Source organism: Carlito syrichta, unplaced genomic scaffold (genome assembly GCF_000164805.1).
Source record: "Carlito syrichta isolate Samal-C Ts95f unplaced genomic scaffold, Tarsius_syrichta-2.0.1 Scaffold305792, whole genome shotgun sequence".
NCBI lineage: Eukaryota > Metazoa > Chordata > Mammalia > Primates > Tarsiidae > Carlito > Carlito syrichta.
This window is the reverse complement of record NW_007249888.1, coordinates 377,846-391,960: the sequence shown is the minus strand read 5'-3', so window position 1 is coordinate 391,960 and position 14,115 is coordinate 377,846. Positions and strand designations below refer to the sequence as shown.

Sequence of the window (14,115 nt, the reverse complement as noted above, 5' to 3'; positions counted from 1 at the left end):
CGCGGCGGGCGGGAGGCGGGGCCGCTTGGTGTCATAGTGAGGGGTGCACACGGCGTTCAGGTGGCCAACCTGAGGGCAGAAGTGAGAGACAGGACCTGAAATGGGAGATATCTGGAAAATAGCTGTTTATAATTCCTCAATGGAGCCCCAGTTTTACAGATAGGCAATTCTGGCTCCAAATAGTAAAGTTTGTTGGCTCAAGTCTCCTTAACTGATAAAGTAGCACCAGGTTCTTAAATCTCTTTTCAGTTATCTTCAGCTGCCACTTTGTAAGCTCTTGACCAATATGCATTAGAAATAGCAGTAAATACGATTACTTAAACTGAAACAATTTAACAGGGAAACATCAACGCATATTAAAAACACATCAAGCCAGGCTCCGTGCCTCAGCCTGTAATCCCGCACTTTGGGAGGCTGAGGTGAGTTGCCTGAGTCCGCGGGTTCGAGACCCGCCTGGGAAATTGGTGAGACCTCATCTCTACAATAAATCAAAAAATCAGCCGGGCGTGGTAGCACATGCCTGTAATTCCAGCTACTTAGAAGGTTGAGGTGGAAGGATGCTGGAGCCCAGCAGGTAGAGGCTGCGGTGGCCGGGAACAGCCACTGCACTCCAGTCTGGGCGACAGAGTGAGACTCCAACTCAAAAATAAAATAAAATAATAAAAACACATCAAAAGCCTTACCACCAATGTGGATAATATTGTGCTCATTCATTCATCAATCTTTAATTGCCTACAATCGCAGCACTTTGGGAGGCCAATGTGGGAGCACTACTTGAGCCCAGGAGTTCAAAACCAGTCTAGGTAGCATAGGGAGACACTGACTCTACAAATTTTAAAAACTAGCCTGATATAGTGTACGCCTGTCGTCCCAACTACTTGGGAGGCTGAGGTGATAGGATGCCTTAAGCACAGGAGGTCGAGGCAGACAGAGTGAGACTCCAGCTCAAAACAAAAGTTATGTAATATTTAACCAGTAGGTTTTTCTTAATCTAACTAGCTGTACGAGGTATTACAATAAAGTTCGCAAAGTTCACAAGCTTGCAACTGTGAGCTTACATTGACAGCACTGTACAAAGGTCTCGGTAAGGTTTCATAATCTTGCTATATCAGTGTCTTACAGCTGTGTTTGTCAACGTGTGGCAGTGCCTTGCTGAGTGGCATTCATGATTGCTATTGCATGTTTTTGTGTGCCATCATGAGAATGTAGGAGCTTAAATTAGAGTAACGAACAAACATTAAGTTTCTTGTTACACCTGGCAAGAGTGGAGGTTAAATCAAGGATGTATTAGTCTAGATTTATGGGGATAATGCCATGAAGAAAACAGCAGCGTGCAAATAGATTAAATGTTTTTCTGAGTAGAGAGAAAGCATCACTGATGAAGAGAGGTTTGGACGGCCAATAACGAGCTGAAATGATGAAAACATTTCAAGAACTGGTCAAATTGTATGTCAAAATCGTTGGCTGACTGTGGGAAGCATAGACCAAATAAACATCAATAGACAAAAAAGAAAATCTTAGCATAAGCAAGGTGTGTGCAAAAATGGTGCCAAAGCTCTTACATCATGACAATGCACCATTCACACAGCACTGTCTGTGAGGGAGTTTTTAGCGAGTAAACAAATAACTGTATTGGACCACCCTTCCTACTCACTTGATCTGGCCCCCAATTACTTTTTTTATTTACCTGAAGGAACTATTGAAAAGACTTTTGATGACATTCAGACATCAAGGGTAATATGGCAGCTCTGATGACCATTCCAGTTAAAAGTTCCAAAAGTGCTTTGATGGGTGGACTAGGGGCTGGCATTGGTGCTAGCTTCCCAAGGGGAGTACTTCAGACGTGATTTTAGTGATATTCAGCAATGAGGTATATAGCAGTTTTTCTAGGATGAGTTGACAAATTTTTCAGACCTTGTATAACTCTGTATTACAAGATGGAAGATCTGTACAACTTTCCAAACAATTTAATAGTGTCAAAATAGTATCCTAATTTTCATTAAAATGCATTAACACACCAATATATTTCACTGTAATGTGGGATGTTTACGTGCATCAGTGTGGTTATATTTGCCAACCATGTGTGTCTAAAGAGGGAGGGATAGTTCTGTTGCTAACATCTACTGCATAGGTTTCCCTTCTTTGCTCCAATATGCTGCCGCTAGCAACCAAAGAAACAAAACGTCTCAGGTTTCTTTACACACTACTGTCCAACAACTTGCTACTTAGAATTCACACAATTCCCTTTTTTTCTATATGGCCTCAGTGAGTTGTTGTTAATGAATAGGGATTCAGAAGTTTGAGTTTGAGGAAAAATGTAACTTTCCCCTCCTGAGAATAGAATTGGGATGGGGGAGAAGTGATTTTTTTTTTTCCCTCCAACCACATCAGGTTTTGCATACAACCTAACCTCTCTGGAAGTCACTCACTTCTTTCCTTCTGAGGAAGTAGGGATCCACTTTTACCTGTAACATTGTATAGAAATGAAAAGTTAATTACCCTGGGTATAAATTTCAGTCTAAAGGAACATCTTGACCAGGAAGGATTGTTCACTCCTATAATCCCAGCACTTTGGGAGGTTGAGGTAGAAGGATCATTTGAGGCCAGGAGTTTGAGACCAGACATAGAAAGATCCTATCACTACAAAAAAAGTTTCTTTAAACATTAGCTGGGCATGGTGGTACACACCTCTAGTCCCAACTACTTGGGAGGCTGAGGCAAGAGGATCACTTGAGCCCAGGAGTTTGAAGCTACAGTAGGCTATATAATGATGCCACTGCACTCCAGCCTGGGCAAAGCATGAAAGTCTCTAAAAATATATACGAATAAGGCCAGGCGTGGTGGCTCACGCCTATTATCCCAGCACTTTGGGAGGCCACAGTGAAAGGTTGGCTTGAGACCATCCTGGGAAACTTAGTGAGACCTCATCTCTACAATAAATCAAAAAATTAGCCAGGTGTGGTGGCACATGCCTATAATTCCAGCTACTTGGAAGGCTGAGGCAGAAGTATCGCCTGAGTCCAGAAAGTTGAGGCTGTGGTGGCTGTGAGTGTGCCACTGCACTCTAGCCTGGGCAAGAGTAAGACAAATTTAAATAAATAAGTTATATATATTTAAACTTGCAACTTGTTGATTCAATTTATAAGCTATAATTAACTTGTTCCTAAATTGTCGGTGTTTAAAAACAAATTCTAGCCGGGGTCAATGGCTCAGCATGTAATCCCGCACCTTTGGGAGGCTGAGGTGAGTGAATTGCCTGATCCCGCGGGTTCGAGACTCACTTGGACAACTTGGCGAAACCTCATCTCGACAATAAATAAAAAGTTAGCCGGGGGTGGTAACGCGCAGCTGTAGTTCCAGCTACTTGGAAGGCTGAGGCGGAAGGATCGCCAGAGCCCAGTAGGTCGAGGCTGCGGTGGTCAGGAGCGGCCACTGCACTCCAGTCTGGGCGACAGAGTGAGACTCCCAAATCAAAAAACAAAAAAAAACAAAAAACAAATTCTAGATATGGCTATCTTATACTTTTTTTTTTTTGAGTTGGAGTTTCACTGTTGCCCAGGTTAGCGTGCACACTCATGGCCACTGCAGCCTCAATCTGCTGAGCTCAGGAAATCCTTCTGCCTCAGCCTTCCAAGTAGCCAGGCCTATAGGCGCATGCTACCACACCTGGTTAATTTATTTATTTTAGAGATGAGGTCTCACCAAGTTGCCCAGGCTGGTCTCAAACCCCTGGGCTCAGGTAATCCTCTTGCCTCAGTCTCCCAAAGTGCTGAGATTACAGCATGAGCCACTGTGCCACCCAGCAGCTGTCTTATTTTTGTCCAGGGTTCTATATTCAACTCCTAAGTAATATAATGGCCATTTTGCTTTTGTATTCAATCAATTTGGCTAATTAGCCATGTAAGTATTTCATGTGCGCTCCTGATGTGAATTAACTGTATAATTTAAATTACTTCAGGACTCCAAGACTATTTCAAGTAAGTAGCCAATTAAACAGGACAGCCTTTCCTAAAGGAAAATTCAAGAAAAAGATTAATGCATATTGATCATTCTGCCTGCATAAAAATTTAAAATAGATACAAAATGTAAGTGAACTAAGAAAGAGATCTAGAATAACTTTACTATTTTAAGAGTTCCTACAACTCAGTAAAAGGCAATCCTACCACAGAAAAACAAACATGATTAGTCTGGTCACTAAGGATAAATCAATACCTAACCAAAAAAAGTATTTTTACCTATTGATAGAATATTTCACCACTGGCAAGAGCATAAAGAAACGAACATTCTAGTGAAGTTCAGTTTTGGGGGGAGCAAACAAAAAGCTTTAGTGTTCACCTCTAACCCAAGTTGCACTTCTAGGAAACCACAAGTGTTGTGTAAAAAGACGTATGTAGTGAAACGTTCACTGCAAGCACCTATACCAGCAAAAAACTCCACCAAAAATAAACACCCCTGAAATTTCCAACAAGGGGTTAATCATGATTATATAGCTATTGTACAAGGAATACCATGCAGTTAGCAAGTAAATGTGTTGTAGAACAAATACATGGTAAAATGACCAATGTAAAGTCAAAAAAGCAGGTGACAAAACAGCACGTGTAATTTTATTAGATGCATCGTACATATTATAGTATTTATATCTGTCTATCTCAGCAGTAACCAACCTCCATGGTCACTGGTACCCAGAATCTTTTTTTCCTGTTACTAACTGACCTACAGGATCTTAAGCCTGTTGCTGCACTTGCACATTAAACAGTTATTTCATGAGGGGAGAAATTCAAATGTTCTTGGGACCCTTTAGAACAACTGTCCTATATTTCCTCCTTTTACGATTAGTTTTTAAAATAAGTAATCTATCTATATTCACTACTCCTAAAATAAATTTGTAATCTACAAAATGCTTTCAACACAGGCATTAACTCATGTGACTGTCAAAACCAACACATTTTAATGTACTCTTTTCTGAAGTAAGAAAATATCACAGGTTGGCTTTTCCATGGCTCCATTAACTGGTGACTCAGGAAGTCAAAGCTCAGTGACATGCTTTCCTTATTCCCCTACTTTACCATCCACAAACTACATATGCCTAATGCTTTGTTTTACAATAATGACCCAACAAATGTTTGAATTTCAGGTTTGCTAATCCAAAAATTCTAATCCAAGAGAGCAGGCCTAACCCTTTAAGTGTGCTAAATTTTAGTAATACCAAAGAAATTTTGAACAGAAAGCGAGAAATTAACCGATAAATCCTGGTGGTATTTTATTTAGAAAGATAGTCACTGATATTAAGATTTTAATGTTTCCTTCTTTGAAATCCTGCACTAATTAGACATAAAAGTACTTACACACTGAGTAAGAAATTATATAAATATAAGGTAACTGAAAACAAATTATTCATTGATTCATTTTGCTTTCCTGTTGGCCGCCTTCTGTTGTATTTTTCTTTGCCTTTTATAAATCCTTTTCTTTCTTGCTTTCAAATCAACTTTTGGCTCTGGTTTTACCCACTGTATTTCTATCGGTTTTTCCTCAGCTGGTATAACAAAAACATCTGCGGTGGGATCATGTGGAACAAGAGTCTTTGGCTCTTTCTTTCTCAGTTTCTGTACGTCTTTCACTTGCTGTTTCTCTCTGTATTTTGCAGCTGTGATGGATCTTATGATACGCCGATGCTAGAAACAAAGGCAAAGACTTTCACTTATGAGTCCTGTATCCCTTCACCCAGTGTCATGAAAAAAAAAGTACTAATTTGCAAGTCTGAATGCAGCAAAAACCAAATTCAGTCACACAGGTTATAAAATAGTAATTACTTCACAGAATTAATTTGGACAATAGTAATTACTTCTAATACATTGAAAACCACTGAACAAAACCACTTACCATGTTTGGTGACTGGTAATGAGGATTTTCATATAAAGTTGGTCCTCCAAAACTTCCTTGGAAAATCTTTATTAGATTTAAGACAAAACGAGGTCCTATTTCTACAAGAGCAGCATCCTCTTCTATGATCTTTAATAAAAAGAAAACATTTCACTTTGGTTTGGATATACTATTCCCAAAAGACATACTGGTTATAACCTCATTACAAATGTGCCTAAAAGAATTGACAATCAGTAAAATCAAGGTAAAAATGAAACTTGGTAAGTGTCAAATCATCAATATTTTCTGAAATCTATTACTAGTCACAGGAAGTTGTCAAAGGAAATTTTTTTTTAGTATGTTCTTTCAAAATTGAATAATTTAAATTTGGCTCATACCCTGCTTCCACTATGCATGTATTCTTGAAAAACTATGATTAAAATGAATTTTTAAAATTGCAACCATTATTAGCAAAAGGTATTAAAGTATACTATGAAACTAACATCAATCCCTAAATTGTTTTTATAAATCGAACTCAAGTTAGATTAAAATGATAATGTTGACATTAACTGTCAGTTATGCCTGCCCTCAGAGGTTAAGAAGCGGATGTGTCTAACTCACACTGGAAGGTATCCATTATAAAGAACCCAGTTTACACTATACGCTGTTTGAAACTGTTCTTGCTGTTCTTCATCATCTCATCTTTCTGTAGATTGATCCTGCCAAACTGCTTCAAGATTTCTAGAATTACCTCTCCTCCTGAATGAGGCACTGGGACTCATCATCTAATAGTTGTCACTGAATGCCTTCTATAGGCGTTACATTTATCTAGGTCTTAACCCTTCGGGTGCACTCTAACCTTTTGGAGGGGAACTTCTATTTTACTGTATCCTTAATAGCAGCACAAATTAGAAACCCAATTAACTCACAGATCTTCAGACTATTCCTTTTATAAAGTAAAAAATATGACAGTAAGAAACCCATATCATGAAAAGAAGCGGACAGAGATCAACATGAAAAGAAGTGGATAGAGATCACTTAAGATATGAGATAGCAGATAGTTACTTGCAGGAAATGTTGTAGGGAAAAGGAAGTTATTTTTAAAAAAAGGATTTATTATTCCTATTTTTTGTGTCTGCAAACCCTGTATATCCTTATTTAAAAACTGGCCAGGCACAGTGGTTTATGCCTGTTAACGCAGCTACTTGAAAGGATCAGCTTGAGGCCAGGAATTCAAGACAGGCCTGGGCAACATAGCAAGACCCCCCTCTCCAAAAAGTAAATAAATAAACAAAAGTATAATTAAAAATTAAAGCTTACCTGAAAGTTCCTAAACCATATCCTGTTATCCAAAATGGTGAAAGTAAATACATGGTCCACAAATGGTTGGCTTTTGGGATGATACCGTGGTGTACTAAAGATCTAGTGAAAAAAAGTATATATTAATTTCTTATTCCAAGATATATAATGTATGTTTTGGATAGCTAAGTTAACAAAAAGTTCAAAGGAAGATGCTCACTTATAACATATTACTAAAAATAATTTCTAGAAAAGATATTTACCTGAATTAAGAGTTCTTTTAACAAAGCATAATGTGGTAATTCATCAAAAGCCTATAAAAAATAAAGTGAATATATTGCTTAAAACTGTTTTTTTCTTTTATGTTAACTAAATTGAATCACACAACTATAGTCACTAAGAACAACCATACCAGGTAAGAAAATTAGACCTCCTATGAGGAAAGAGAAACTTACAGGGTCAAAAGACAAAAGGGGCCGAGAACCTTTCAAACAGTTTCCAGTCATCTTCAGTTCAGCTAAGGTATGAACTAGAAAGATTATAACAAAAAACAAAATTAGTTATAACTTTAGCACAACTATTCCAAAAGAGTATCTTTAATTTTCTCATTTAAAACATTTTAAATTGAGTCAACTTACTATTTTGAACAAGGAATTTAGCAGATGGTCCATGAGGTGAGTTTGAAAGCCTGAAAGATATGAAGGAAGCTTTTCAACTAATTAGAATTTAGAATGTAGTAAATGTTTACCACCTATTCACTGTAAAAAGACACCATGATGTGCTTAAAATATTCATATTCTTTAAAGTTATCAAGTTTTGTGAAATCAGATGAGTTTGCTTCATTCTCCACTTTTACATGAAAGACTAAAAGGAGTCTGTAATATAAGAGGTATGTAGAAAAAATCCATTTAAATGAATGAGTTTAACCTAAATTTTAATATTCTCTTACCACATATAGAGATCCTGTTTTTTCTTAGCTTCAAAATAGATGCATTTATTGCAGTTTTTCATTTCACAAACCTAAATGAAAGAATATACAGGAAAATGAACTAGCTAATATAAATTAGAACTAAAGTAATTCAATGCAATTAGTCTTTAGATTCCCATGAAAATATTAAAGCAGATTAATAGGTTACAAAGGTCTGAATCTAGGCAAATTTATTTATTCACAAGAAACACTTAAAGCTCCTCTTAGGTATTCTACCCAAGGTAAACCAGAAGCTTTGCCCACCTCTTTGGTGAAAGTATCCAACCTATTCTTTTTAGCCTAGCATTTAAAGTGGTTTCATTTCTGATTACTGGGAACCTTTTCTTCTCTCCACAGTCCTACGTACTAACTATGAAGACTGGCAATACATATTCTAGGAATAAGGCATACCATAATTAATGTTCTCATGTTAATTCATATTATTACTTTGACTTTTAACTTTAAAATCACGAAATTTAAATTTTTCTTCCTCATTAATACTATCATTTCCAAGCTAAGCCTAGTGGCTCACACCTGTCATCCCAGCACTTTGGGAGATGGAGGTGAGAGGACTGCCTGAGTCCAGGGGTTAAAGACCAGCCTAGACAACTTGGCAAGACCTCAGCTCTACAGTAAATAATTTTTAAAAATACTATCATTTCTTGTGATTTGGTTCTTCCTCATTTATACTATCATTTCTTGTGATTTGGTTCTGGAAAATCGCTAAGGTATTGGTGAAAAGTATAAGTATATAAAACTTATTTCAACTTGAATTAAACATCAATGTTTTGAAGGTTTACAAAGTGACACTCGAGAAATACAAAACATTACAGAATTGAAGTCCTTTATTACTGTAGTATTCATAAACTGTAACTAATGTAGTATCTATAAACTCTAAACCATTTAAGATTTTAAACCTAACAACTTAAAAAAATTCTTAGGTCCAATGCTTGTTTCTCACTGACCTTAGAATAAGCACGAAAAATGGGAAGTTTGTGCCACTTCTGGCCTTTGTAATTGCCATTTTCTCTACCTAGATTGCTCTTCCACAATACTTCTCCTTCACTGAAGTTTGATCAAACAGTAAGTTGAACATCAAGCCTTTGGAAAAGCTACTCCAGGCCAGCCTCAGTTATCAAAAACCCATAGCCTGCTTTATTTCTCCTATCTTCACTTGAAATTATAAATCTTGTTTATGGCCTATCTCCCTCATTAGAATGTAAGCTCCACAGTGATAGGGACACTGTTCTGTTAAACATTTTCCACAGCAAATAAAATAATGTGATGTTATAGCAGAGGTTCAAAAACTTGTGCTAAATGAATAAATAATAGAAGCCTTTCTAATAGTGAAAGATAATTATGCAAACTAGTATAACCCCTGTGGAAAACAGTGTGGATATTACTAAAAGATCTAAAAATGGACTTTCTGTATGACCCTGCAATTCCCCTTCAGGGAATATACCTGGAGGAACTCAAATCACTCTACGAAAAAGATACTGCACACACATTTATTGCAGCATTATTCACAATAGCAAAAACATGGAACCAATGTGCTGCCCATCAAAAGAGGCCTGGATAAAAAAATGTGGTACATATACACGATGGAATATGCTGCCACAAAGAAGGACAATATTATGAAGCTCATAGCAACTTGGATGGACTCAGAGTCTATAATACTGAGTGATCTATCACAGAAACAAAGAACTGAATATCACATATTCCTACTCATAAGTAGATCTTGAACAACTATCTTAGTACTATAAAAAAGGGATTGGCAATAATGGGAAACTGCCCGGCGAGGAGGAGGGGTGGGAGGGTGGGAGATGGGACACCTCATCAATAAGGGTATCTACACAATGACCATTTGTATACCTAACCCTGAATAGTACCCCATATCTTTAAAATAAAAAAAGACAGATAATTATGTTAAAACAATAGCAAAAACATGGAATCAACTGTGCTGCCCACCAAAAGAAGACTGGACAAAAAATGTGGTACGTATGTATGATGGAATATATATTTTTTGAGTTGGAGTCTTACTCTTTCGCCCAGGTTAGAGTGCAGTGGCACCCTCACGGCCACCTCAGCCTCGACCTGCAGGGCTCAGGCAATCCTTCCGCCTAGCCTTCCAAGTAGCTGGAACTATAGGTATGCATCACCACGCCTGGCTAATTTTTTGATTTATTGCAGAGACGAGGTCTCACCATGTTGCTCTGGTTAGCCGTGAACCCCTGAGCTCAAGCAATCCTCTTGTCTCCGCCTCCCAGTGTTGGGATTACAGGTGTGAGCCACTGTACCCAGCACATGATGGAATATTACGCATTCATAAACAAGAGCAAAATTATGAACTTCACAGCAACTTGGATGGACTCAGAATCTATAATACTGAGTGATCTACCAGAGAAACAAAGAACTGAGTACCACATGTTCTCACTCATAAGCAAATCCCGAACATTTACCATAACACTATAAGTAGGTGGAAATTGCCGGGGGGGGGGGGGGTGGCAGCATCTCACTCATAAGGGTATCTGATCTCAAACCAGGTGAAGTGGGGACCAAAGTGGGGATCAAACTTTACCTACACAATAACCATTTGTATACCTAACCCTTGAATTGTACCCCACATCTTTAAAATAAAAGAAAGATAACTATGTTAAAACAATTCTGAGTTTTGAAAATTTTGCTTTAAAATTTAAGCATCTTCAACAATACTTTGAAAATCTAACCTACTACTAATTTGTAATACCTTAAGAGAAAAGTCCCCATGAACCACTTTTAATACTGGCAAAATGGTTTTTACCATGTGGGTTTTCCACATATACTTAATGTTTATTTTATACACAGTGATTGAGAATTTCTTTATGAGTACCTACTATGAATTTAGCACATTAAACACCATAGGAGGAAAAAAAAATGAAGTATAATCCTTGACTACAGGAATTTCAATATGGCTTATTCAGACAAGACAGAGATGTTTAAGAAATAACATATACCAAAGCACTATTGTGAGAAACACAAGAGTACTAGAAAAGTTTGGAAGACTGATTATTTTTTAAATCCGCCATCTTTGCATTCTAAAGTATTTTACTGCAATTACTTTCTAAAATTACCTCGTTAATCACAAATAATTTATCTTTTCGATCCATTTTAGTATCTATAAAAAAAGAGAAAGCAAGTAAATAAAAGGTGATTTCAAAGCTACATCAAATCACATATGCTATCTAGAAATTACTTTGAGTGTTTTTATACTCTTCAGTTTAAAAAAGACTATTAATTTTAAAATTATTAGACATAAAACAACCAACTCCTGAAAAATCTTGATTCTTGTTAAAGAAAGTAAGTAAAAAACATTAAGAATTATAAATCACAGCTTAAGCAGTGTTTCCTTAGGTATTCTGTTAATCTCTTTTGAAGATGAAAAACTTATCACCATCTGAAGACTATGGGAGCCTAGTTTAAGAAAACATTCACAGCCCAGCATGGTGGCTCAAGTCTGTAATCCCAGCACTTTGGGAGACTGAGACAAGAGTTTTGCCTGAACTCAGGAGGTTTGAGGCCAGCCTGAGGAACTTGGAGAAACCTCGTCTGTACAATAAATCAGAAAATAAACTGAGCATAGCAGCACTCGCCTATAGTTCCAGCTACTTGGAAGGCTAAGACAGAAGGATCACCAGAGTTTAACAGGTCAAGGCTGAGGTGGCCGTGAGCATGCCACTGCACTCCACCCTGGGCAAGATTGAGACTCCGACTCAAAAAAAGAGAAAACATTCACCAAATAAACTATAATCTCAATGAAAGCTATCTTTCAATTTTGAATCATAGTTGTCAAAGAAAACTGATTTTGTAAAATTGGTTTTTGGGCTGGGTGTGGAGGTTCATGCCTATAATCCTAGCACTTTGGGAGGCTGAGGTGAGAGGATTACCTGAGCCCAAGGGTTCGAGAATAGCCTGGGCAACTTGGTGAGACCTCATCTTTACAATAAATCAAAAGATTAGTTGGGCATGGTGGCATCCTGAATCAAGGACAAACCCATGCCACCTATCTTATGACCTCTAAGAATATTATAATGAAAGTATTCCCACACTTTCAAGAAATGTTTCAGTATTAGGATATATGTTTTAAAAAGTAAAGAGAATATCTAACGAATTCTGTAAAGAATTTCAAACAAAACACTAATTGGAAAAATTATGGAACTTGAAAGAAAAAACCTGAGGCATCATAGTGTTTTACCGGAAAAGACTGAACAAATGAATCATATATAAGAATACATAAATTGGGAAATCTATTAATATAAATTATTAAAGTATATGATATAAAGGTACCTGCTTTAGAATGAGGCATCAGTGTTCTCAAGTCCTGCATTAAATGTCTTGTTCTGAAATTTATTCCTCTAGAAGAAAAGATGAGAATCCGTTCTTTATTCTTCCACTTGCCCTAAAAAGAAAGTGTTAAAGAATTTTAAAATCTTATACTGAACCTATCTTGATTGTTTTTCAAAGACAGTTTTAAAAGCTTCCAGACAGCAAGTCAATCAATCCTGACCCCTTTAATTCCATCTCTCAGCATCATTCACTGCCCACATCAGTCACCCAGAAATGCCCTCCTTGGTTTCTTCCATTTTTGTTTTTCATCTTCAATCTTTCCAATTTCTTCCCCCAACCTTAAAAGTTTTTCTTAGCCCTCTTTTTTATTTCTGTTCTCTCCTAGACAGAGCTCTCATAATCATTCCCACAGCTTCAATTGTCCATGCTACACAAAGATAAGGAACTCTCTCTACCTCAAATAATCCAAGTATTTGACTAACACCTACAACTCAACTCTATACTAAACATTATCTTACACCTTAAGTCTGGTAAGCTTCCCTGCTATTTCTTTTTTTTTTTTTTTCTGATGGTGTCGTCATCATGTCTGTCACCCAGGATCTGAATCTTGCATTTGCCCTTATTCTCCCGTATCATAAACACTACTAACGCTATTAATTTCTCTTTCCAACAATTCTTAATCCTCCCTCATTCGCACCGATCGTTATTTAGGTCCGTATGATCTTACACTAAACTGCAAATCTCCTGAATGGCTAGCCTTCTCAGCCATGAGCTCCTCCAGTAGATATGGCTGACTGCAATCACAACCTTATTTCCCAGGGTTTTCTAAACAAGGTTCAAAATGACAGCTTCAACACTGGATTCTAAAGTATATTTGCATCACCTTCAACATTGGATTCTAAAGTATATTTGCATCACTACTGCCCCAAATCAACCCTCTGCTAATCCAATCTGGCTTGATTTTGTCAGCATTTCCCCACTTCAATTTTTTCTCTCCCTTGAAATGTTCTCTTATTTTTGCACATTAAAATCCTACTCTTGCCTTAAAATACAGCTTAAAGACTAAATCCTTCATGATTCTTTCCCTTATTATGCTATGATAAAAGTAACCTCCTGCATTTCCATAAACTATATCAAAAATCCGCAGCCTTCAGGAGTGCGGCCACGTGCACTAGGATTAGACATACACAACGGCCGCGTCCGGGCCGACCCATCTACTGTACGAACGGGGCTACTCTGAAATTAGCAGAGCTGTAGTCAGGCAGCCCCGGGAAAGCGCGTGGAGCCGCAGCTGTAGCCCTAAAGAAGTCCCTTATACCTTGCATACGGGGCCTGGGATACGGTTTCTGTCTTCTTCCTCCTCCTTTGCGATGTCGAGTTGTTCAGCGGGGGCCCCAGCATTTTTTTTGCTTCGTTTTGGCTTCTTCGCCTGAACCGCCAAATCTCCACGCCGTTTCCTCTTGGCTGCCGCCATCTTGCCTCACCGCCTTCGCTCCTAGTAATTTCTTCCGGCTCGGCCGCTCGCTCCTCCTTCCGGTCTCTATGGCACATCAGCTCTGCGGGCTTGGTTCGGCGGTCATCCAGCTATATGGTGCCGGCTTTCATTCTCGTTGGTATCGAACGCGCGGCTCTCTAGGCGCCTTGCAGCTCTATGGTGACGGTGCCCG

General features: G+C 38.0%; 1 protein-coding gene across 2 annotated transcripts; it reads right to left on the bottom strand.

Moving 5' to 3' along the window:
* Positions 1–4,579: 4,579 nt before the first annotated feature.
* Positions 4,580–13,943, bottom strand: BRIX1 (BRX1, biogenesis of ribosomes). Of its 2 annotated transcripts, XM_008062670.2 has the most exons (10): positions 13,767–13,943; positions 12,449–12,560; positions 11,236–11,279; positions 8,108–8,178; positions 7,797–7,846; positions 7,614–7,687; positions 7,422–7,472; positions 7,180–7,281; positions 5,881–6,009; positions 4,580–5,672 (listed from the first exon to the last, which is right to left on the bottom strand). In XM_008062670.2, the coding sequence occupies exons 1-10, from the start codon at positions 13,920–13,922 to the stop codon at positions 5,403–5,405; spliced, it is 1,059 nt and encodes a 352-aa protein (XP_008060861.1). In that variant the 5' UTR covers positions 13,923–13,943; the 3' UTR covers positions 4,580–5,402. The 2 variants fall into 2 exon arrangements, with proteins under 2 accessions (XP_008060861.1, XP_021570480.1); XM_021714805.1 differs by lacking the exons at positions 11,236–11,279; positions 12,449–12,560 and having other exon boundaries at positions 13,767–13,925.
* Between the last annotated feature and the right edge of the window lie 172 nt (positions 13,944–14,115).